This window comes from Cnephaeus nilssonii (genome assembly GCF_951640355.1).
Source record: "Cnephaeus nilssonii genome assembly, chromosome: 16".
NCBI lineage: Eukaryota > Metazoa > Chordata > Mammalia > Chiroptera > Vespertilionidae > Cnephaeus > Cnephaeus nilssonii.
In genome coordinates this window covers 20751876-20778048 of record NC_137087.1, presented here as the reverse complement: position 1 = coordinate 20778048, position 26173 = coordinate 20751876, and the positions used below count along the sequence as shown (strand labels likewise).

The window sequence follows — 26173 nt, the reverse complement described above, 5'->3', positions numbered from 1 at the left end:
CAGTCTGATCCATGCCTCCTTGTCTCTGGGTCTGTTCTTGTTCATCAGTCTATGTTGTTCATCATTTCCCCTAGATGAGTGAGATCATGTCCTACTAGAAATACCCTTATAAGAACCGAAAATGAGACAAGCAATAATGGTTATGCTGAAAGGCAAATGAATCAGTCTGTAGTGCCTTGCTAGCATATTAATACAAGATTTTGTTCAAGTCTTCCCTATTCTCTCGCAGAGATTACCACCAATCCTGGGACCACTGCATGTTCCAAGGCGCTCAAACAGTACTAAATTCATTATTTCTAGCGGAAAGGGTAAATTGGCTTAGCCTTTTTCTCTCCCCTGGTAGCAAAATTTAAGTCTCTCACATCCATTGTATATATTCCTTCCAAGTAGGAAAGAACTTTTGCTTTCCCCAGCACAAATCTTGTGATATGTTCAAACTCAAAATCATTGCAAAAAAAAAAAAAAAGCAAGACAGCAAGTTTATTTTAACTTTTTATTAAAATGCTTATGATACAGACTGACTTCCTTTTGTAAATGACTGCTTTACTTTTCCTGAAATAGGACCTCTATGCGCTCTGATAAAACAGAGTGAAAAGTCTCAGTTCCTGGGAGTTCCTGCCCAAAGCTCAGACCCTCACTGTTAGAGCCAAGCTCCTCACGGCTGCTGCTTTCTGCTGTCACTACAGGACAGTGTTGTACGTGGGGCAACAGACAGACGGATGCCACTCGGCTTTTCGACCCCCCCTTTCTCCAGCGGCCAAAATAAACCACGTTCACCGGGAGCTGCCCTGCACAGAACCCATCGTTTTCTAGCTTGCCACAAAGTGAGGAGGGGAAAGAGGGAAAAGGAGAAAAACAAGAAAACTAGCACTGAAGTGATCATACTCTCCTGTCTCTGGATGGAGAAGGATAGATTACCTTTAGCCAAAGTAAATTAAAAGTATGCAAGTTAATTCACCATTAGCTAGATTTGTTAACGCTTTAACCCCTTTCCAAACCAGCAATTGTCTTAATCCAGCTATGCTTGCTCATCAACGAGTCATGCTCATTCCAGACTTATACTCCACTGAGCCTCCGCATTTGGTACCTGGCAGTGAAAAAGTATGCTATCCTTATAGTACTGAAGGTATCGTTAACAACGAGAAATCCAACTAAAGAACAATACTCTCTCACCCCAAAAATATGTTATCCACACTTTCCCTACCTTCTTATTAGAAGCAAGAATCCACTGAATTCAATCATCTGCATATCGGCATCATCACAATTTTTCAATTTTGAGGAAACTACCTCTAATTTTTCATTAAAGGAAAAATGAATGAAGGTATTTTCCCACCTTAAGACCACCTCCCATCCTGTCATCTTTTACTGCAAGGGTAGAAAATTGGTTAAGATCAAGAAAATCCAATTTCACCCACGGCATTAAGAAAATGGAAAGCTATAAACACCAACCCCATCACTCTGCTGGGGATGTGGCGGCTTCTGTATCGAGTGCTTGCTGACAATAAGTGATGCTGGCTCAGCAGGGAAAGCCCTACACGAAGTTCTTGAATTAAGAGTCCCCCCAGCTTATTTCTGGAATGGAGAAAGGCAATGCCATAAAAATAAAATTCTGGAAAAGATGGTAACCTTTAAACACCAAAACAATTGATAACTGATTTAAAAGGGGGGAAAAAAGCTCATGAAAAGTCCAAAGAGACCAAATGCTGCAAGTGGAAAATTTCTAGTCCACTGAGTAAATCCCTCCCAGATTCAACCAAATGCTACAATACCAGATTTTTAAGTTCTCAAATCACAGAATTAAGAGCCCTTAAGCTGTTACCTGTGTCCTGTGTGGCTCTCCTATTTGGAAAAATCCCCCCTAAAATCTGTGCAAAAGTAACTGACACACTTGCAGTATGGTACAACATGGGAGATGGTCTCAACTCTATTCTGAGGCAAAAGTCACCTTCTATAACTGAAAAGAAAAGTGCTACAAAGAGAAATGAAACCACAACTCAAAGCAGAGACTGGCTGACATTTGTAACTTTATAGGTAATGATAATAGCAATGACCCGCTGAATAATGACCTCCCCTGCAGTGAACAATCTGCTGTGCACTCCGTGAGGAGGAACAGCCCCAGCTGGCCACAGTAGGAACCTACTGCAACTGCGAGGCCAGGCCTGCCCTTTTCCGGTTCTCTGTGCCCAAGGTGATGCCACCTACTCCAGGCAGTTAGGCAGGGGAGCTTCTCCCACCAACTGCTACCTCAACAGCAGTGAGTTCACTTGACTGAGCTCTGGACACCAACATGTACCTCTGAATAATTTTATGAAGTATCTATATGCCATTCACTAGATTAAAAAAAAAAAGGAATAGAAAACTCTGGACCAAGTAAATTGTAAACTCAAAAAGTTAGAAGGGAAACCAATTACATAAACAACACTTTCTTTAAAAAATAGAATTGCTTTCTTTTGAAATCAACCTCAGTGGTGAGACGTGTTTTTCTGTTCAGGTGCCCCAGGATGGCGCACAGCTTTTCCCGGCAAACCCTGCCAGCTTCCAAGTCCTGGGATGCTGACTGCACCAGCACATGGGGCAGCGTGACCTCCCGACAGCGTGAAGAGCACATGTCACCACTGGGAGAAGAGAGAGCTGACAGAGACTCTTGGCTTCTCAACGCCAGACATGGTTGTGGAGAGCTTTCCTTGTTCTATTAGAAAAGTTCATGAGGAAGCTGTGAATAGGATCAGTCCAGAGAAGTAAAACTCTTTTATTTTCACTGTCCAAACATCAGTCAATATACTGGGAGAGCCAGCGGAAGCCCTCGCCGTAGCCTTGCCTCTTGAGCACACTGCACATGAACACTTCCATGGGGCGGGCGTTCAGCTCCTTCAGGGTCACATTTCCCTAAGGGAGGCAAAGTCAAGAAAGGCCTGTTAGCACCTTCCTGGTGGAAAAGTTCGAAAGGGTGATCACAAAAATCACTTTCCCCATCCTCAAAAGCAAATCTCAGGAGGGATTAATTAAAAAAGTGTGGTCCAGGCCATACAAATGGCTTCCCCAGGGCTTCATACTTTCAGGATAGAGTAAGTAGCACAGTCCTACTCCCAGCCTCTCCCTAGGAAGAGCATTTGCTTTGAATACACCAACATTCACTGGCCAGCTATGGCAGCAAACCAAGAAAAAGGCCACTGGGACCCAGAGAACCAGCATGCTCTCTGATGGACAAAAGCCTGGGACTTTTTAGAATATTCTCATTGATGCAAACATTCAGAAAGATACACTAACAACAGGTTACATTGAAGAAATTAAGAATTTGTGTGTGTAGCCGAAACCGGTTTGGCTCAGTGGATAGAGCGTCGGCCTGCGGACTCAAGGGTCCCAGGTTCAATTCCGGTCAGGGGCGTGTACCTTGGTTGTGGGCACATACCCAGTAGGGGGTGTGCAGGAGGCAGCTGATCGATGTTTCTCTCTCATCGATGTTTCTAACTCTCTATCCCTCTCTCTTCCTCTCTGTGAAAAATCAAAAAATATATTTAAAAAAATTATCTTTAAAAAAAAAAAAAGAATTTGTGTGTGTAATACTCACGCAAGAGAGGGAAACTAAACAGATTAGAGAAAGCATTTCGTAAAGAAATAGGTAGCCCAGGGGCAAGACTAAAGAACCATCTAAAAAAAGTAAAAAAAAAATGATTACAGGTTAAATATGCCAAAATCCTGAGCTGAAAAGGCCAGGATTCAGGCTTAATTATAGTTGATTTAAATTTTCTCTCTCAAGCATACTTTTCTTCTTTAAACTGGAGACAACATGATCTATTGATCTAGAAGACTTGGGTCCTACTCCTGCTTTTATTACTGACTTGCTGTGAAAACCTAAACAAATCACTGTCAGAGTTTCATCTTCAGAATGGGGATAACAGTCCAAGAATCCAATGCTTAGAAACTGATATATCTATAAATGAACACTCTTCTTTATAACCTGAAATCTCCAGTCAAAAAAATTGATTTCTGGCTTATAAAACGTTCTTTCAAATGAGATTTCTAAGAATTGAATTTGAAAGATAGTAAAAAAAAAATTCTTAAAATATTAAGTTTGCCATTTGTACCATTTCCTTCATTCTCATGTATCACATTAGAAAATAGTTAAAGAACATGTTCCAGCCTTCATAGTCTACAAATTACCTGTAATGCAACAAATCCTAAATCCAGTTAAACTTTAGAAAAACAAGTAAATTCTAGATAGCAAAGCTTTGAATTCCCTTTGTATGTCCTCTGAAGATTTTTCTCTTACCTTCCCTGTGGTCTGTCCATAAAGCCCAAATATCTCACGGAGTTTTTCTTCACTAATTGCATCTGCTCTGTCAATTTTGTTACCCAAGATAAGGATTGGCACATTGGATATTGTTTCATCAGTCATTAAAGCCTGAAGACAAGATAAAAGAGTGAGGATCCAGAAAAGCCACCAGATAATGAAAATCACTTTGACTTTCATTTGTCTAAAAGGCAGCAAATGTAAAGTGAAAATCTAATCATCTTTACACTTGAGTGATTAACTCAAAGTTTATTCTGGACATTATATACAACACTCTTAATATTAGGTAAAAAGCCCCTAAAATACTTTGACATTAGGCAAAAATCCCCCAATGGCTTCAAAACAATGGCAACTTAAGGCTGTGTCTGTTTACAAAGAGCAGAACTGCCCCAACCGTAGCTCGCACAGACCATCCTTGGGCTATCCACTGAGCAGTTCTAGTTGAGGCTCAAAAATGACTACAGGAACTCCCCAGGTATACACTGAGTGCCCAATGTGTGCAAAATGTACTGACGGATACAAAAGGGAGGGTAAGACACATGCCCCTGGCCTCAAGAAATCCTCACTCTATGTTCACACATCTGTCAACAAAGCAAGGCAAGTGCATGATTAAGTGTCACAATGAATGGGGACAGAATATAAATTCTGAAAGGCAATCAGGGAAATAAAATGCTGATGTGGGCTTGAGGAGTCTTAGCAGGATGTAGAACCTAACTTAGGCTCTGAAGGAGGGACAGGAACCCTAGCTGATTTGGCTCAGTGAAGGAGAGACAGGACTAGAATAGGTGAAAAAGAGGAAGAATAATATAAGCAATGGCTTTACAGTAGGAAAAGAATTCAGGAAGCTTTATGGACTATCATCTGGCTGGGTTAACACATTTATGTTGACATGCAGTGACAGAGTAAATGGGAAGGCAAGGGATAACCAACATTATGGTGCCAGTCTGAGAGGCTAACTGCAGTAGACCGTAAAGACCCCAAATCCAGAAGTTACAGAGAGAATCTATATACTTTTAGTGCAATGAATTCACAAACAGTATCTACCCGTAGAGCTCAGGTATGAGATAATGATCTAGCCTAAGGTGGCAGCATATAATGAACAGTGCAGCAGGAATTTTGGAGTAAAGAGACTGAAGTTTGAATGATAAAAGACAAAAGAGGAGTCAAAGCTGGCAGAGATTTCAAGAATGGGTGAACAGGTCTTGTACCTAGTGCAATGTGAGGGGACATCATTTATTAGAATTGTTTAACACACAATTTTCGGTACGCCAGCTTGGTGTCCTACAATTCAACTCAATTCTACATTATCTACCTGGAGATAAGCATCAGATTTCACAAGTTAAGGGTTCAGTCCTACAACACTCCCACTCCTCTTCAGATACCAGTAGCAAGTCCAGGTTAGTACTTGTACTTCTGACCAACTGGATATAAATCAGAGGTTCCCATAACCCCCCTTTGGGTTTAATTTGTTAGAATGACTCACAGAACTCAGAGAACCATTTTACTTACTGGATTATTGGTTTACTATAAAAGGCCAGATAAAAGAGATGCATAGGGCAAGGTATGGGGAAAGGGCATGGAACGTCCATGTCCTCGCCAGGTGTACCACTCTCCCCAAATCTCCAGTGTTCACCAACCCAGAAGCTCTCTAGGTTTTTATAGAGGCTTTATTACATAGTCATGATTGATTAAATCCTTGGCCACTAGCAACTGATTCATCCGCCAGCCCCTCTCCTCCCTGGGGGTCAGGAGCTGGGGCTGAAAGTTCCCACCTCTGACTGGTTCGGTCTCCTGGCAATCAGTTTCATCCATAGGTGAGGTCTAAAAGCTACCTCATTAACATAACCAAAGATATCTATGTGGCTCCCCTCACTTAGAAAATTCCAGGAACTGTATGCCAGGAACTATGGATAAAGATCAAATATATATGAAAAACATATTTGGTCATTCAGATGATCAAAATATATTTCTGAATTACCAAATATATATTTTTTATAAATCACAATATTACACTGGGAATCTAGTTCTTACTGAAAGGAAAAGCTAGGATATACTAGAGTTGAATGGATAAACAGGAACATGCTTTGACCATTTAAGTTCCAGGAAATGACAAAATCAGAGTAAGGAAGTCATTCATTCATGCTAACAAAGTGCCTCTGTGTCCTATGTTTTGCTAGGTGCAGGGGTTTCGCAAAGAAGTAAGACAAGGTCTCTACCATTTAAGTTCACAGTCTGGTGGGAAAGACCAATAAAAAAACCCAGGAAAGACAACAGACACTGATGAGGTGGAGAGTCTAACAATCTGAGAAGGAAAAGAAGGATTCCTAGAAGTGGTCATGCCTGAACTCTGAATTCTCTTCAAGGACATTTTCAAATTTACCAGCAAAAGGAGGTAGGGGGTCAGGTAAGAAATCCAGGCAGGATAGCCACTTCTGTATACTAGAGAAAGGGCAAATTGTTTGGTATGTAGCTCAAGGTAAGCAACAGAAAAGTAGTTAGTGAAATAAACAGAAGCATGCTCTTGAAAGAGTTTATGTGCTATGAAGATTTGTAGATTTTGTTCTGAAGATGACAGAGATCTATTAATGGATATTAAGTAAGGCAATGATAAGTCTTGAGAAAGTTCCTTCTAGCATTACTACAGTGTATGGCAGGGTGGTGGTAAAATCTACAGTAATTCACAGGATTCTGGACTACATGTCCAGATAGAAGGGGAGGAAGATCAATAGTTCCATTTCAGAACAGAATTGGTAGGATGAGTTGTCTAATAGGCAGCATTATGTATGAGGCTGGAGCTCAAGAGAGGTATAGTCCAAAGAAATCCATTTGGGAGTCACTGTGGCAAATGAAGGAATGGGAGTAGGCTGGACCAGCCTAGAAGCAAGTCTAGACCCTGGGGAAAAAACCAAGAATGTAAAGAGGAGTTTACACAGAGAGAGTGGCCAGTGCCAAGGAGTTAAGTAAGGGAAGGACTGCCCTGTAGGCGGTTTTACATGACACAAGAGTATAGATTTGAGAACCGTACTTACAAATAAACTTGAGACATGTTCAAATTGCCAGGAACAAGAAGGGACAGTTATAAATAAAAGAGAAAGAAGAGGCACAGGGCAAAGCAGTAAAAATAACAAAGGCAACATTATAGAAATTGTCAAGCCAAGAAAATGCAATACTGAGAAAGGAGAAAACTTGAAGCGAGTCCTTAACAGTACCAAACCCTGCACGTTACCAAAACTGAAGACTGAGAACAGACTATTACGGTCTGGCAAGTCATTCAGTGCCAAGGTGGGTAGGCACAACCTGAGAAGGCAGACTCAAAATGTGAAGAACTAATGCTAATCCCTTTAAGGTATCACTATGCCGATACTGCATAAAGAGTGACCATATGTAGTATGTGAAAGGGAATGGCGTTAATTATGATGAGACAATAGGCATACACTGGGAAGTGTCCTGAGCAAACTGGACATAGAGTCACCCTATGATAGATATAAACAAAATTAATTTACTCAAGTGCAAGCTGAGTATCCTTAGGACATTGAAAAGCAATGTTGTAGATTTTAAGACACTTTCTTCCCTAACTAGGACCTTTATCAAATGTTAACTGGAATGTTTAAGTATAGGCACCACTGAGCTGTATTCCTTAAAAGAAATACAGGCCACGAGAGGAAAAAATATCAACATACATTAAGTTCAACTTTGGATTCCATGAGGCGAGGTTGATCTGCACAATCCACCAGAAAGACAATCCCATTAATTGCTGGGAGATAATTTTTCCAAACCCGACGTGCTAAAAAGACAAAGTTCACAGTTGCATCAATAAAAAATATCCATTTTGAAAATGAATAATCTAATGATCTATGAAATGGTCAAATCTTGGCCAGGTTTCAGTAGCATTAAACTCCATATGATTTTCCAACTCTAGCCATTATTAAAAGTCAGAACAGAGACCTAGCTGGTTTGGCTCAGTGGATAGAGCGTCAGCCTGCGGACTGAAGGGTCCCAGGTTCGATTCTAGTCAAGGGCACATGCCCGGGTTGCGGGCTTGATCCCCAGTGGGGAGAAGAGGCAGCCGATCAATGATTCTTGTTGCTGTTTCTAACTCACTCACTCACTCACTCTCTCTCTCTCTCTCTCTCCCTCTCTCTCCCTCTCTCTCCCTTCTTCTCTGATATCAATAAAAATATTAAATAAAAAAAAAGTTAGAACAGAAGGTATAAACTGATGGTCCATGAACTAAATGATTTTAAAACTCAAAAACTAGGGGTTTTTGCATAATTTTCTCCAAGACTGCAACATCTGGCAACCCCATGCCCACCTACCCAATGCCCCTTTGGATAAGGTCTGGGCTGCTGAGTTTGTCAAAGTTCCCACCATTCCTTACTGTCTTACACCCAGTTCATTTCACTCACTTAAATCACCTTCCTTGCCCCTCGAGCCATTTTAGTTAGCAGCCTCTGAGTTAAAATATCATGACAATTACTTGTCCATAGAATTTCAGTCCCAAGTTAGTTCCCAACTGATGTGTAAGTGTAGTGACATAATCATCGGCTCAGCCCGCAGGGAGACTGGGCTGACAAGTGGTCCAAGTTTCCAGGCCAATCACCTCAGTCTCCCCCATTCAACCCAGTGTGTTTATAATCTCTTTTTATTTGCTTATGATATAAAATGATAATGGTTTAGGAAGCAATGCTTTAATTATATTGTCATTTCTAAGCCATTCGTTTCTAGCTCTTTCAATGGGATAACTAAGGACGCATCTCTACACCACACAGTTAATACTGGTCACCTCGGAAGAGGGGCTGGGAAGCAGCTTGGGGAAGCCTTCCCTTTTACTTTCCATCTGTGTGTGCTGACTGTATACTAAATTTGTTACACCGAGTCTAGACTACTTTTATAATAGTTAGGTTTTTTAAGTTACATATATATAAAGGAAACTTCCAAATGTACAGTATTTTAGTAACTTCTGTATAATAGTGGCTAGGTTATTATGAAAAACTGCTTCTGTTAAGTAAATTTTCCTCAGTCAAACAAACCTATGTACATGAACACATTTGTCTTCTTTATCAAAACCTGAAAGCTAAATTATCACACCAAATAATACACAATTCCCACTTCAGGTGTCTAAAAACACCTACTGTTCCGTATTCTCCAGATGGCCTCAGTTCAGCTTATAACTATTACCTCAGAATATAAATTTGTAAGCAGTTACAAATCTTTTTAAAAAGAAGCAGAAAATACACCATATACCCTTTTGAACCAAATGAAAGTAATACAAGCTCACTGTAGGGGGGGGAAAGCCCTGGCTGGTGCTCAGTGGTTAGAGCGTTGGTCTGCACATTGGTCTGAGTTTGATTCCCAGTCAAGGGCATGTACCTGGGTTACAGGCCCAATTCCAGCCTGGGTCCAGGCATATGCAGGAGGTAACCCATGTGTCTCTCTCACACAGATGTTTCTCTTTCTTTCTCTCTCTCTCTCTCTCTCTCTCTCTCTCTCTCTCTCTCTCTCTCTCCTCCCCCCCTCCCTCCCTCCCTTCCACTCTCTCTAAAAAATCAATGGAAAAAAAAAAAATCCTCAGGTAAGGATTAATGAAACAAAAAAACCCAAACAAACAAACAAACAAATCAAGATAATCTACAATCCTCCATCAAAACACACACACTGCTATTTTATATGATTGCGTCCATGCTACATATATGCCTTGGTAGCATATAAGTATTAATAAAATACATATAATTATATGCTAATGAAATCTGACTATAAAATTATTTGGACTGCTTCCCGGCCTTTTGGTTAACATTTTTTAGCTGAACAATTAAAGTTACCAATACTCTATTTATTTATCTGTTTTAGTTAATCCTCACCAGAGGTTATTTTTTCATTGCTCTTTAGAGAAGGTGGAAGAGAGAGAAGGAGGGGCAGAAAGAGGAAGAAAAAGAGAGAGAAAGAGAAACATCAAATGATTGCCTCCCACACACACCCACAGGGGCCAAGGATCAAACCTGCCACCCACGTACGTGCCCTTGATCAGGAATCAAACCCATGACCCTTCAGTGTGTGGGCCAACGCTCTAACCACTAAGCCCACTGGCCAGGGCCCAAGATTCTATTTTTTAACTAGACTTTTAAAAAGCCATATTAGAGTCTAACATAATGCTCCAAAAGAAAACTTCTCAATAGGTTCTTTCTCCCACCTTCCCAGGATATTTATTCCCACATCTTAAAAGTCTTACTCCTAAGCCTAGAGTCTTGCCAAATGTAAAGTAGTGTGCATCAGATAAACATGGCCCATTCTGTATACCTCTAAAACACATATAAGACACCTGATAGGAATCTGGGAACCAAACAGACAGACCAATACTGTATTGGATTATGTTTCAAAGGAAAAATGCTATAAATGAGATTAGGACAATTGACACACACACCCCTCAAAAAAAGAAATACACACTATAGAGTAGATAAAAATAAAACTTCCTGGATTTGATAACTATTAAGATCAGATAAGGGAATATTCTTGTTCTTAGGAAATATACATTAAATATTAAGGAATACAAGACCATGATGGCCCTAGCCAGAATAGAGCATCAGGCCCATGGACTGAGGGGTCCTGAGTTCGATTCCTGTCAAGGGCACGTACCTCGGTTGCAGGCTTGGTCCCTGGTCAGGGCCCAATCGAGAGGCAACCAATCGATGTTTCTCTCTCCTCCCACCCCTTCCTTCCACTCTCTCTAAAAATCAATAGAAAAATAACCTCAGGTGAAGATTAACAACAACAACAAAAAGAGCATGATGGACTCACAAATGGTTAAAGAAAAATAAGTATTAATATGTATTATATAGAGAGGGAGAGCAATCGAGTTCTCTATTATTTTTGAAACTTTTCACAATTTGGAAATTACTTAAAAGAGTAAGGGAATAAACCAACTTCATTAAAGTAATAAGATTTCAATCCTAAATGCAAGCAATTTAAAAGGTAAAAATGACAAACTGCTTTTAAAAAAAAAGGGGGTACAAAATGAACCATAAGTCAATACCATCTTTTCAGTGAATCATTTCTTACCTTGCTCATGCCCACCAAGATCAAAAGTTGTAAAAGTCATTCCAGCAATTGTCAGCTCTTCTGATGCTGAAAAATTATCAAAAAGGAGAAAGAAATCAACTTCTCCTTCCACACAAGGCCCAGCTATGAGTATTATAAGCCAATACAAAAGCAAAACTTAGTAAAGCTTTCACCTTGTAAAGAAAAGAATACAAGTGTGAAAACATTCTTAAATTAGTTTTAAAAGACAAGTTTCTTTTTCTCCAATGTGTCTGCTGCTTCTTAGAAGTAGATATGAGAGATGTGCCCCGTTATAGGACTAGTGGGAATAGAGAGTGACAAAGTTCCAGAGGCTCAGATTTATAAGTATGTGACCTGAGTGTGTCCTATAGAGAATTTTTTTTCAAGTGAGCTGTCTTTTGGGACCTCAGTTAAGAAAGTAACTAGTCCTAGCTAGTTTGGCTCAGTGGATAGTGTGTCGGCCTGCAGACTGAAGGGTCACAGGTTCGACTGCGGTCAAGGGCACGTGCCTGGGTAGGGGGCGTGTAGGAGGCAGCCAATCAGTGATTCTCTCTCATCACTGATATTTCTCTCTCTCTCCCTCTCCCTTCCTCTCGGAAATGAATAAAAATATATTAAAAAAGAAAAGAACTACATTGCCCAGCCAGTGTAGCTAAGTGGTTGAGTGTCAACCCAGGAACCAAGAGGTCACCAGCTTGATTCTCAGTCAAGGCACATGCTCAGTAGGGAGTGTGTAGAAGGCAGCCGATCAATGATTCTCTCTCATCGATGTTTCTATCTCTTTATCCTTCTCCCTTCCTCTCTCTCTAAAATCAATAAAAACATGTCTTTAAAAAAGAAAGAGAAGAACTACTTCAATTGGGGATTCATCCTCCAACCCTGATATTGACCTTTAAATATCAAAAGGTCATCTGGTATTTTCAAACCTACTCGGATGTAATGTTGGAACATGTTGGCCCAATCTGTCATCTTTGAGCATATGTAGAAGAGTGGTTTTGCCTGCATTGTCCAAACCCAAGAATACAAGTTTCCCAGATTTCTTGTAGAGTCCTAAAAAAGAAAAAAAAGAACTTTAACATTTTTTTCTCTACATATCAAAGGCTGCTGCTGGAGGAAATGCAGAAAGTTTGAAACCTATGATATATTTCAAGGAAATTGGCTTTACCTAGGAACTGGAGCACACTGCTGAAGCCATTGTAGATCCACTCAAAGATGAAAGACATTATTAATGCTTACTACCTGTATAAAATATGAAAACAGCAAACATTAGCTTTCCGAATGCCATATAGTTCCGGAGAAGTTAACTCTTATTCCCTGGCCCTGATGCATGTTTACAGTCCCAAAAGAAACAAAGGATTTTACACCCCGGAGGGAAGTCTCTGGGGCAAGCATGTCAAACTCACAGCCTACAACGAATATTTTTGTGGCACAGCCAATATATCCATATGTAAGAAACGTTTCAATAAAAGTTTTGTAACTTAATTTTTACAATATCCTGTTATACATAATTATTAATAACGAACTACAACGTTCACTAATGACTAATCACTATAATCGTGTTGCATTCATTTCCAGGCACACCACTTCTCTCCACTAAGACCAGCAGCGAATATTTTAGCAGCCGATTGCCACGTCATTAGTCTTGTACTGACTTGTTTGGTGTATGCAACAGATAATATTTTGCTTTCGGAGAATAAGAAAAATAGGCTTATTTGCATTGCACTTATTAATCTGTGCAGTTATTCAGTGTCTGGTAAGTTAATGTTCAAGAAAATAAATTAATTTTTATTAAAATGTTCTATTATTTTATGTTAATGATTACTCATTTATTTCAGCCCTTTGTATTCAGCATGCCTCTATCAAAATAAACCTACGTTTCTATGAAAATTGAAGCTTTTGTTTTTTGGTGGCCCACATAAACTTAACCTTGTTTATTTGGCCCGTGTTAGTCTTTTGAGTTTGACATGCTTGCTCTGGGGTTTTCAGATCTACACAAACTCCCGATTTTCTAACAGTTTTCAACCTACAATATACTTTCCTCTTTGAGTGTTACTCACTCCTCCAGAAAGCTGCTCATTCCTATTCCCTAGATACACCATTGCTGTCTACCAGTTAACAAAACCTGTAGAAAATCTGTCCCATCAATTATCTGCATCAAAATTTCACATCAATTCATTAAGTAGAAATTGAGGGGAAAAAAGGGCATATTAACCAGAATGAAAAGCATATTAACCCATCCTTGTAAACTGCTCTGAAAAACATAGTCACGGCCCTGGCCAGGTAGCTCAGTTGGTTAGAGCATCATCCCAATATGCCAAGGTTGCAGGTTTGATCCCCTGTCAGGACACAGAAAGGAGCAACCAATGAATGCATAAATAAATGGAACAACTCTCTCTCTCTCTCTCTCTCTCTCTCTCTCAGAAAGGAGCAACCAATGAATGCATAAATAAGTGGAATATCTCTCTCTCTCTCTCTCTCTCTCTCTCTCTCTCTCTCTCTCTCAGAAAGGAGCAACCAATGAATGCATAAATAAGTGGAATATCTCTCTCTATCTCTCTCTCTCTCTCTCTCTCAGAAAGGAGCAACCAATGAATGCATAAATAAGTGGAATATCTCTCTCTATCTCTCTCTCTCTCTCTCTCTCTCTCTCAGAAAGGAGCAACCAATGAATGCATAAATAAGTGGAATATCTCTCTCTATCTCTCTCTCTCTCTCTCTCTCTCTCTCAAATCAACAAATAATTTTTTTTAATTTCTTAAAAAAAACAAACACAAACAAAGCATAGTCACAATTTGCCCTGCTGCATTTATCAATGTTGTCTCTTTTTTGTCTGTTTGGGTTTTTTTTAATCTTGCTTTCATTTTCTTTTTGCTATCTCTTCTTAAACAGTATTTGTTTAGCCCCTCTTGCAAATAAGTATCTCAACTTACAAGAGATACCACTATTTTGGAGAGCCATGTAGCAGTAAGAAGAGTACAAGTATGGATTTTCTTAAAATGAGAATACTCAGAGGACATTGAGGTAGGTTCCCAGCCAAGTACATACCTTAATTAGTACTGATATTAACATCACTTTTTCTACTGTTTCTCATAGGCCTAGACAAAGCTAAATTCAGTACTGATATTAACATCACTTTTTCTACTGTTTCTCATAGGCCTAGACAAGGCTACAAGAAGGTCTACATACACTGGTGATAAGCAAAAGGACCTCTGAATGAAGTTAAGAGGACCTAGAGCCCATGGTAGGTGTTAAGGTTTCTCACCTAGTCAGCATTTCCTGGTCACACTGAACTTTTGCCTCAATGTCACAGATTTGGTAAAGAGAAAGATTCCCCATTTTCCCTCCTGTCCATCATCAAAAGCATGTGAACACAGGGCTTTATAACAGATGTGACCAACTGCTTTCAAGTAACACTTTCATGAAGTTTTATTTTAAAAAATAAACAAAAGATTGGTTGCATTACTTTTACTACTAACTTGTAAAACCTATCTATAGCCCTAGCCTGTTTGGTTCGGTGGATAGAGGGTCAACCTGCAGACTTGATCCCCAGTAGGGGGCGTGCAGGACACAGACGATCAATGATTCTCTCTCATTATTGATGTTTCTCTCTCTCTCCCTCTCCCTCCCTCTCTGAAATCAATAAAGTTTATTTTTAAAAAAGCACAATTAAAAAAATAAAACCCTATCTATATTCTTCCTCCAAAGAATGCTAGGTGAAGAAATTGAAAAATTGAGATAATGTGTGTTAATTTTCTTTTTCATACAATTACTAGTTTTTGTGTTTGTTATTTTAAAATGAAGCCGTGGCCTCACCTATAAACTGTAGGGGCTGCTTAATGCTTATTTTCTATGGCTCTGAACATAAAATGGCCAAAAGAAGGGTGTGAGTTTGAGTAGGTTGGAGACTGAAGGCAAAAACTAAATATGAAAAGATACTAAGGTTTTTTCCCTTTCAGTAACATCAATATATATTTTGGCAGAAAGAACAAATTTAGCATGTTAAATAACAGTTTTGTCTGGAAACTTGTCCTGCACTTTAAGAAGTCCAGTGACTTAACACACTTACAAAGATCCTGTGCTTAACTTTCCACCGTAGTAAGTAAAAGGACAATGTGCCACGCCTCTCAACCCCACAGTCATCCTCCCCTACTTTGCTGTCTACCGCTTGGAGAAGTGCAGGTCCCCTTCGGAAAGCACCCCTCCTTTAGGTCACTTCCACCCTGATCGCTCCTTTAGAACCCAGCACATCATTCATTTGTACCACACTGGTTTACAGTCAGGACTTTACAGTCTCTTGGTCAAGTTTTAGCACATCACTTTAGAACTCCCAACTAAATGAATTCTCAGAAGGTGACAAGGGGAAAACCCCTTTTAAAGGAATTCTTCATTTTAAATGAACTACTTTGATTTTCCAATTCATTTTCCCTTGACATAACCTGCTTTAAAAGTTCCATAATTCTTCCCATCAGAATGATCTATGGAGTGAAGAAACCCTTCGGGTGATGTTAAAAGAAGAAAAAAAAAAAACCCTATTGGACACAAAGCATTGTGTTGCGTTACTACTCTCACTTCATGGCACCTCCATTCTTGAGATCTTAGGGTCTGTATCCCTTTGTGAGCAGTTTTATAGTTTATGCAATGCCTGCACATACATCTCATTTCAACCTCACACCAATCCTACTGGGCAGGAATCCTTGGCCTCACTTAACATCATGAGGATGCTGACACTCCAAGGTTAGCTGGTTTAACAAAGACTGCTCAGCTGAAAAAGTAACAGTGCCAGAACTTAAACCTTCCTCTTTTAATGCCAAAGTCACCACTCTTCCTGTTAATATCACACAAAATTCAAATTGAAATCACAAAATGCTTTTAAAAAAATCAAACTTCCTCAACCCACCAATTACACTCACGATAATCTTCTAAAGTTTTCTTCCGTACAATGCATCACACCTTCTGAATGGTATGTTAACCAGCATTGATCTATCCTTGATCCCCTTTACCACCCTATGGCATCTTATAGCAAATTAGAGTACTCCACAACTTAAGGACTCTGAACTACCAACAAAAGCACTGTCAACGTACCCCAAACTAAAATTTGCAAATTTCATTTACAATTAAAATTGGAAAAAATTTACAAATTTCAAGACTGATTGATCAAATAAATAAAAAGGAAAGGCACTAGACTGATCATTAGCCAATAAAGAGTCTATGCATCCCTCACTTCCTATACATACTCATTACTCCTACACATACTCAGAGCAACTTGGAAACACCATTCCAAACTGATCTGGGGTAGCTAAGAAGCCTGCTTAGCCCTAGCTGGTTTAGCTCAGTGGATAGAGCTTCGGCCTTCGGACTGAAGGGTCCCAGGTTCGATTCCCGCCAAGGGCACATGCCTGGGTTGCGGGCTCAATCCCCAGTAGGGGTTGTGCAGGAGGCAGCCGATCAATGATTCTCTCTCATCATTGATGTTTCTATCTCTCTCTCCTTCTCCCTTCCTCTCTGAAATCAATATACTTAAAAAAAAAAAAAAAGAAACCTGCTTAGCTGCAGGGGGGCTTAGCTGCAGGGGGTATGTGTCAAAGGCCAGACCCATTGCAAAGCTCCATCATAAGCCCCCCGTCACAACCCAAGCAAATAGGTCAAGTCAGGAGCAAGAGAGAATACTAACAGGCAATTGGGTATCGACGCTCCCTAGAGTACTCCTGGCCGCTCAGCTAGAATCGTGAACTAAACGTTCATCTATACCAACTAAAGTGAAGAAATTTTGCCATGAAATGAAGACAGAGGGGAGCTAGAAGAGGGAGACATAAGGACATCAGATGATAACAGAGCTGAAGTGTGTGTGGGGGGGGCGGGGGGGGGAAGCCCGGGACTGGGAGGCAGGAGAACAGGTTCCAACGCTCACACTTGCTACCTCTGGGGCCTTGGCCAATTCCCTGTGCCCGGCGAGCCTCAGTCCCCGAGTCTGTAAAACAAGGGTAATCATCAAGGTCCCTCGCCCGCCTCGCCGAGGGCTGTAAAGCAAGGCTCTTCTGAGACAGGGACAGACGAAGCCGTTTCGTAAACCAGAGCGCCCAGGACAGACGAGAACACTGTTATCCCGCCCAGCAGCTGCAAGACCCCCGAGCGGAATGCAGATCGACCCGATACCCCAAGAGGCAGGCACGGGACCGAGCGGACCCGGCCGAGTCGGCCCATCCCCGCCCAGAACCAGTCCCACGGCCCCACAGAACCGCCTGCGTGTCACTTCCCCCCCCTTCCCCGCCTGCGCCGGCCTCCGCCCCGACCCTTCAGTCGTCCGCCCCGACCTGTCCGCCCCCGGCTCCCTCCCTCGAGGCAGCCGCCAGACTTACGGCCCAACAGGCTCCTCCGGCGGCGGCGGCGGCGGCGGGCGGCTTCGACCCTCCTCTGAGCACACAGCCCAGCAGCACCCGGGACCGCCAGCTACTCGCCGGATATACGTAACACCCCTCCCCCGGGACTTCCGGGCGCGTGATTGCCCCGCCCCTTCTAGCGTCGAGGAGCTCTGCAGACGCGGGGCGCCCTACTGGCGTCTCCAGCCGCGGAGGGGCGGGCCTCAGGCGTGACGACACGCGCTTGGGGCGGGGCCAGAGATGGCCACGCCTCCTCCCGTGAGGAGGGCGGGACGCGCGAGACGTGGCAGCGCGGTGGCCCAGAGGGTGGGGGCGGTCTCCTGGCGCCTGGCCGGGGACCCAGACGCTCGGCAGCGCGGCTCCAATTCCGACTCCCTTCCCAGGCGCAAGGGGAAAACTGGAAGGGGTGACGATTAGGTAGGTTCTCGGAAAGAAGAACGGACCTGAGAGCCCTCGACCTAAGGTGGATCCCCGCAAGGTTTTGCTTTAAGTCACGTTGCCCTGTGATAGCCTGTCTTTTAGACGAACAGCTAATATTTTTGGAGAAGTTACGTTCCAGGCCGTGCACCGAGCACTCGGAACGCCTCATCTCATTCGACCCTCGTCCAGCCCAATGAAGGAGACACCGTCGTTACCTCCAGTTTACAAATGAGAGAACCGAAGGGACGAAGCCCAAGTTCATACGCCAGGAAGGGCAAAGCAACACGGTGACTCTACTGTCTTGTCCTTCATATGAATTTTCTCACTGAATTCTATGAGATGGGTATGATTACCCCCATTTTACAAATAAGAAAGCTGAGTCAGATGGAAAGATGAATATTTTGGGATGGGAAAACTCAATATCACAAAGATCTAAATTATCTACGTGAAATGGTAACGTTAACAGAATTCATATAAAAGTGCTAATAGAATGAATAGGTTATGTGTGTGTGTTTTAAACCACCCTGTTTGTTCCTAAAATTCAAATGGAAAAATAACACTGGTCAGGAAACAAGGCCTGAAAAGGAAGACCGAGAAGGGAGGAACTAGCACTATCAGATAGTAGAGCAGATGATAGGTCCTCAGTAATTAAACCAGTTTGGTGCTAGTGCACAAAAAGCCAATCAAACCAATGGACAAAGTACAGAAATAGACCCAAATACATACAGAAATGAAATGAAAGTGGCAATACTCAGAGGGGCCTGGATGGGCAAGCTCACCACCTTCTCTCCTTTTATCCTGTGGGTCTTCCACAGAAAGGGATCAGTCCATGCTCTGAGAATTCTCACCAGCTTTGGCTAAACCAGGGGAACTGTGTCCATAGGGCTGGGAACCCCACTGTGTACATCCTGAAACAGGGCTGCCCCAGTACTGGCCAGTGCATTAGATTACTGTCCCTGATAGAAGTCTGGCTGCAAGAAGTGGGAGGTTCCCAAACCATAAGGATGATTGGGCGGCTGGGGAGGAAGGAGCACACTGGCAAATTCTCAGATCAGCAAACACCAGCTGGGCAGCCTTGGGCGATTTGACAAGTGCCCCAGGCTACAGTGTCCCCACCTCTAAGATGGGTGAAAGAGGCATTGTCCATGTTGGCAGTGTTTTTAGAGTATTCTATATAATAAAAGCCTAATATGCAAATTGTCCCCTCAGGCGGTACGTGCGCTCACCACCAGGGGGCGGCTTTGAACATGGCGGGCTTCAGCGACATGGTGCTGTCAGTAGGTGGCAGTGGAGGTGCTGTCAGCCCTCATGGGCCCCGATGAGAGCGGGACTGTGGCAGGATGGTGGAGCAGGTGAGCGGGCGGCGCCAGGCCAAGGTGGGTGCGAGCAGGGGTCCAATTGCCCTGCAGATGGCAACCAGCAGTGGGATGGTGGAGCAGGTGAGGGGGCGGTGCCAGGCCAAGGCAGGGTGCCAGGCGGGGCTGCGGGGCTGTGAGGCTAGGGGCATGAGCTGGGGCACGAGCTGGGGCCTGATCTCTGCAGGCCACCTGGAGGGACCCTGCCCATGCATGAATTCATGCATCAGGCCTCTAGTGTTTTCAATAAATGTTTCAATTATGTGTTTAAAAATAAATAAATAATAAAAGGGTTGGGACAATTGGGTAGTCAAAAAACCTAAAAGGTGAATTTATAAATCCCATACTACACCAAGTAAGTTCCAAGTGATTAAAAGGTTTGTATATTTTTAATTGATACCATAAAAGTACTAGAAAAATAGAAGAAAACATGGATGAGTTCCTTATATTCGGGGAATGGAGAAGACCTTTCTGGTTTGGATTGAAAATCCAGAAGCCATAAAAGATTGACAAATGTAACTACAGAAATATAGGAAACTTTTATATTAAAACAACAATGATGCCACCATAAACTCAACAGATAACAAGCTGAGGAAATATATATGTAATCACATCCAAGGCAAGTGAAAAATTAATATGAAAAAGACTATTGTTAAAAAATGGGCAAAGATTAGGACCAGACAATTCACAGTAAAGGAACTATAAATGGCTCTTAAACACATAAACTAATAATAGAAATATAGTAGAGATTACAGATTACACAGTGGGGCAAAAGTAGGTTTACAGTTGTATGTGAAACACAGAGTTTATTCTTATATTATTATTTATTAATCATGTATTATTTTCCATATGAACAACTGTAAGCCTACTTTTGCCCCACCCTGTATATACATGTAGAAAATAATAAAAGATAAATAAATAAACTGAGATACCATTTTCATTCATCAGGTTGGCAAAAGTCCACCTGTTTACTGGTGACAAGGCTATGTTAAACAGAGTAGTCAAGGAAAACCCCACTAAGGTGTCATTTAGACAAGACCTGAAGGACGTCTGGGGGTCAAATGTTTCAGGCTGACAGCAGAGCCATGTGCAAAGGCCCTGAGGCAGGAGTGTGCTTGACAGGTTCCAGGAACAGCTGGGAGACCAGTGCAGCTAGACAGGTGACAAGGGAAGGCATAGCAGATGAGGTGAGAGAGGTGAGGGGGTAGGCAGTTAAGAACTGGGAATGTTCTGAGATTTTACCTCACTTGCAAGCTAACAACCTAGTCTAGTATGCTTCAGCGGATGCTGACAGAGACACCTGACTCCTAGGGCAGAGACAAAGGATTTTATTACCTCAAGCATAGCAAGTAGCATGAGCTTCATGTTTGTGTCTTTTCCACTTGCCTCCCTGCCCACCCAAGTGCTTTGGGGGTGTCAGAGCACAGCCCAGTGATGCTAACCCTCAGCGTTTAGGGAACTCAAGTCTTTCATAATGGACTGCAAGCAAAGCTGCCTGACCTTTGACCCAGAAGGAGACATTATTACAATGAACAGTAAACCTGTCCCCATGCCCCAGACAGTCTGTCTTCCAAGGCTGTTCCTAAAATATATAAAATCCTTGAAAAGGTAGTCCAAATAAAGGCAGCCAGTACTTCTGCTCCAGAAGAGCAGAAATGGAAGAGATTGTGGAGAATTGCCTCTCAATGGGGAGCAAAGCTTAGAGCCTTAGGCCACTGTGAGGACTTTAGCTTTCATTGGGAATGCTCTGGAGAGCCAACAGAGGGTCTGAGCAGAGGAGTTTTATGTAATTCTTCTCTCCACTCTATTCTGTTCCCCTACACATGCTCAACATTAGCTAGACATGCACTCAGAAATTAAAATGGAGACTGAAAAGCAATTGCGTTAGGGTTCTGCAGAGAAACAGAACCAATAGAATCTAAATGGATGGATCTAAGAGAAAATTTATTAAAGGAATTGGCTCACACGGTTATGGAGGCTAAAAGGTCCCATGGTCTGCTGTCTGCAAGCTGGAGAACCAGGAAAGTCTGTGGTATGATTTAGTCCAAGTCTGAAGTCCTGAGAACGGGGCAGGGGAGTGAGGGGGTTGCTGCTGATGTAAGTCCTGGGGTCAGAAGGCCTGAGAACCAGGAGCTCTGATGTCCAAGGGCAGGAAAGCTGAATGTCTCAGCTCAAAGAGAGAGAACTTGTCCTTCTTTTGTGTTTTTGTTCCATTTGGGCCCTCGGTGGATTGGATGAAGCCATCCCACATTGGTGAAGGCTGATCTCTTTACTTCATCAACTGAATCAAATGCTAAACTCTTCCAGAATCGCCCTCACACACACACACCCAGAAATAATGTTTTACTGGGGTGTCCAGTATCTTTGCTGTACACATCTTTGTCATAGACATCTCTGCTGCAAGCATTTTTGTCACATTTTTGCTGCATAACTAATGGGCTATAAGGCAATTTTGCCCTAAGAAAGATAAAAATCAAAGAAATAAAAAGAGGCATTAAAAAGGAAATAGCAAAATTTAAAACTTTATTATAAAGTACAAAATATTTGAATTCATTTAAAATGTATGTAGATTCATGGCACTACTACATGAATAGCTGATTTTATTTTGTGGATTGTACCCAAGCAGGTGTCTTCATTCTGTGGGAAATGTGAATTCAGCTCTGCGTTCTCAAAGGGCCCTCAGCCTCTCTACTCCCAAGGTAGTGTGTTTTACAATAAGACGACTCTTGGGGCAAATCATCATCTTCTGGAAGAATTGCTAACTATTTTAAGACCAGCAGCACGTCTGCTTGTCACTGTGTAGGCCATTTTGAGGACTAGCTGAATTTATATGGAATATAAAACTGGGAGTAACTGAGAAGTTCGTCAGTGGAGAAATGAAAGCTAACTGACAACTAGCTTAAGTACGTTAAATGTGTCGGAGGCCGTGGATCCGGCAATGGAGAAATGAAGCCTAACTGAAAACTGGCTTAATTAAACACATTAAATCCGCGGGAGGCAGTTGATGAGTCAGTGGAGAAATGAACCCAACCAAACAACCAACCAAGCTGTCAGCCATTTATTTTATCATTTTTACAGCAAAATTGCCTCACGGCCAGTTAGTTACGTGGCTAAAACTGTCTGTAGCAAAGATGCTATGGTCAAAGGACCTCTCAGCCAGGTGAGAGTTGAACATCCACAGTGACACATCACGTTGATAGCATGTGCCCTGCGTAAGATATGATGACAATGGCTCTTTTCCTCTAGGATCTTCCTCCCCTGAACACATCACCCCAGTCTAATCATGAGAAAAACATCAGACAAATCCCAAGGGAGAGACATTCTACAAAATACCTGACCAGTACTCCCCAAAACTGTCAAGGTCATGAAAACCAAGAAATGTCTGAGAAATTGTCACAGCCAAGAGGAACCAAAGGAAACAGGACAGCTAGATGCAATATGGGATCCCGAAACAAAAATATATTTTTGGGTAAAAAGGAAATCTAAATAAAGTGAGGGATTTAGTTAATAATGTTTCAATATTGATTCATCAATTGTAACAAATGTACTATAGTAATGAAAGCTGTTAATAATATGGAAACGGGTTATAAGGTATATAGGATCCCCAGGAGGGGGGCATGTAGGAGGCAACCAATCAGTGATTCTCTCTCATCATTGATGTTTCTATCTCTCTCTCCTTCTCCCTTCCTCTCTGAAATCAATAAACATATATTTTAAAAAAAAGAAAGAAACACATTTTCAGGTTCCACTACAGACCTAAGAAAGCAGGATCTCTGGGGGTGGGACTAGCAGTCGGTTTTAACAAGCCCTCTGAAGTTTGAGAAACACAAGGTTTGAACATTCTTTTGAGGATTAATTAGACATTACTAGGAAGAAAGAGAAAGCACATTTAATAAACTAAGAGATATTTTTTATCACATTAAAGAACCTGAGGTTTGAGGCACTTTTCTAAGCAGTGGGCAAGAAGGCAAACATAAGCTCTTTCTGGAGGGCAGTTGAGCACATATTCGAAATCTTTGGAAATCTGCATACTCATAGTTGCCCTTCTAGGAATGTATCCTTAGGAAAAAATCAGACATTTTCTGAGATTTATTTATGAAAACGTTCATTCATTGTAGCAATAATTTAAAATTGGAAATAAACCAAAAGGCAAATCATAGGTGATTAGTGAACTATTATATATCTTCATTATGTAATTGAGTCATTTTATATAGTGTTGAATGCTTTTATAAAAGGAGAAAAGTTTACATTAAGCTGAAATAGCAGATTACAAAGGTGTAAGTCAACTTTCCCAATTTTGTTTTATAAATATACATATATATACGTAGACATGTGTATCTATATTCAGCTGCTTCTCATTATTCGCAGTAGTTATGTTCTATAAATTCACCCCCAACACTGAGTTAGCCTATACTGAACCATTGCTGGTGGGGGAAATGCAGAAGCAAGTTCTTGCAATCCTCTGTTCACAATGTTTTCAATATGTAACCTTATTTTATGTGTGTTTCTGCTTAAAGACTGCTTATTTAATATATTTTGTTGATTCATTAACATTGAACTCATGGCCAACAGGAGTATAATTCATGTCTGAGCAAAGCTTATATAGTACATGTATTTTCTCCCTACAACACAGCACAGCCTTTGCTTAGGAACACTAGAGAGCACTGCACCACACTTGGGGGCTATTTAAACAGCGAAATCACCAATAGAAAGCACACAGAGGGGAAAAACTAGACCCCAAGAGGACACTTGTTTACAATATGAGAGCTGGAACAAGAAGGCAGTGTCCCCTTGTTTGACCTCAGCTGGGAATGTGCACATCAGGTGACAGATTTTTTCGCCACTCTGCATGTCTGTAAATGACCATAAAAGCACCGTAAGTGTTGAGTTTGGGGTTACAGGTAAATTTTAGAGAGTAGGCAAATTCATAAATTTGGAATCTGCAAACAATGAGAAATAATGAAGACAGGCTATCTATTTATCTATCTATCTATCTATCTATCTATCTATCTATCTTATCTATCATATACACTGAGTGGCCAGATTATTATGATCTCTGAACGCATAATAATCTGGCCACTCAGTGTATATCCTATATACTAAAAGGCTAATATGCAAATTGTCCCCTTGACCAGGAGTTCGACCAGCAGGCAGGCCAGCCAACCGCCCATGTCCCCTCGCCCTGTCCAGGCTGGCCGGACCCCCACCCATGCACGAATTCATGCACCGGGGCATATATATATATATATACATATATATATATATATATATATATATATATATATATATATGTGTATATATATATATATATATACACATATATATATATGTATATATACACACACACACACACACACACACTGAGTGACCAGATTATTATGTGTTCAGAGATCATAATAATCTGGCCACTCAGTGTATATGTGTATATGTATATGTTCCACTGTTAAGCACATTTGTGTGTGTTTTCCAATTTTTTTTGTTCCACTGTTAAGCACATTGTGTGTGTTTTCCAATTTTTCTAAAATAAATTAGTACTATTTATGGAATCCTCTTTCCCTAAGTACTGCAACACCGTTATCACCACCCACCAAAAGAAAAGGAAAAAAGCTTAACTATTATGTTTTTGAAATCTGTGGTTTGACTGTGTTGCTTGCACACAAATACAGAAAGTGGTGTATACAAGTTCACCGTCTTTTTCTGGCTGCATCCCTGGACATCAGTGCCTGGCACCTAGTGCTCATGTGCAGCTTTGATGTAAAAGGGAAGAGATCCATCTCTCCTAGTGACTCCCCACTCAAATCCTTCCAGTAGATTCCTTTTCTTTTCTTTTCTTTTCTTTTCTTTTCTTTTCTTTTCTTTTCTTTTCTTTTCTTTTCGGACTCCTACTCTGTATGATACTATCATGATGGATGTGTTGGCAACAGTGAGAACAGCACCAAGTGTTAGACTGGTGGAGTCAGACCTGACCTGGGTTCAGCAACCTCAGTGCTTAAGTTCTGGCTAAGAAAGAATTAAAAGGCAAGACTCAAACTATAAGAGAAAGTTTATTTAGAAAGTCACAGAGGTAGAAGAAATGGGCTCAGGAAACAAGTTATAGAAGTAAAAGAAGGGCCCTTGGAGCTTAGGGGGGGGAGGGGGAGAGAGAGAGAGAGAGAGAGAGAGAGAGAGAGAGAGAGAGAGAGAGAGAGAGGGAGAGAGAGAGAGAGAGGGGGAGAGAGAGAGAGAGAGAGAGAGAGAGAGAGAGAGAGAGAGAGAGAGAGAGAGAGAGGCACCTGGGGGAAAGGGGAGGGGGTAGGCGCAGGTGAGCTCCCATAGAGAGATGCCCCTTTCCTGTTCCTCGGAGAGACGGCATAGCTGGCAAATGAGAATAAAGCCCAAGCAGACTGGGTTTCCAAAGGTCCCCTCCTCAACCCCGAGGGCTCATTCTTGTGACTTCCACCCACACCTTTAACTTTCTGTCACTGTAGACTCTCCCTTGGCAGGAAGTGGGAGGAAAGCCAAAGCCGACCCAGCATACCATCTTAATGAGGCTGCACCTCAGGTTCCAACTTGTGTGCCACATCCTCCAAGAGAAGCTATGACCGTATCCTGACACAGCAAACGCTCGTGACCATTCTTTGTGGTCTGCAGGTTCAAGTTCAGAATCATGCAAATGTGGCTTGAGTTTTAATATCAGT

At 41.7% G+C, this 26173-nt stretch overlaps 1 protein-coding gene across 1 annotated transcript; it reads right to left on the bottom strand.

Annotated features, from left to right (window-relative positions):
- Nucleotides 1-337: 337 nt before the first annotated feature.
- Nucleotides 338-17825, bottom strand: SAR1A (secretion associated Ras related GTPase 1A). The gene is made up of 7 exons (XM_079794242.1): nt 17701-17825; nt 12510-12583; nt 12275-12394; nt 11345-11410; nt 7972-8075; nt 4271-4402; nt 338-2886 (listed from the first exon to the last, which is right to left on the bottom strand). The coding sequence occupies exons 2-7, from the start codon at nt 12565-12567 to the stop codon at nt 2770-2772; spliced, it is 597 nt and encodes a 198-aa protein (XP_079650368.1). The 5' UTR covers nt 12568-12583; nt 17701-17825; the 3' UTR covers nt 338-2769.
- Nucleotides 17826-26173: the final 8348 nt, after the last annotated feature.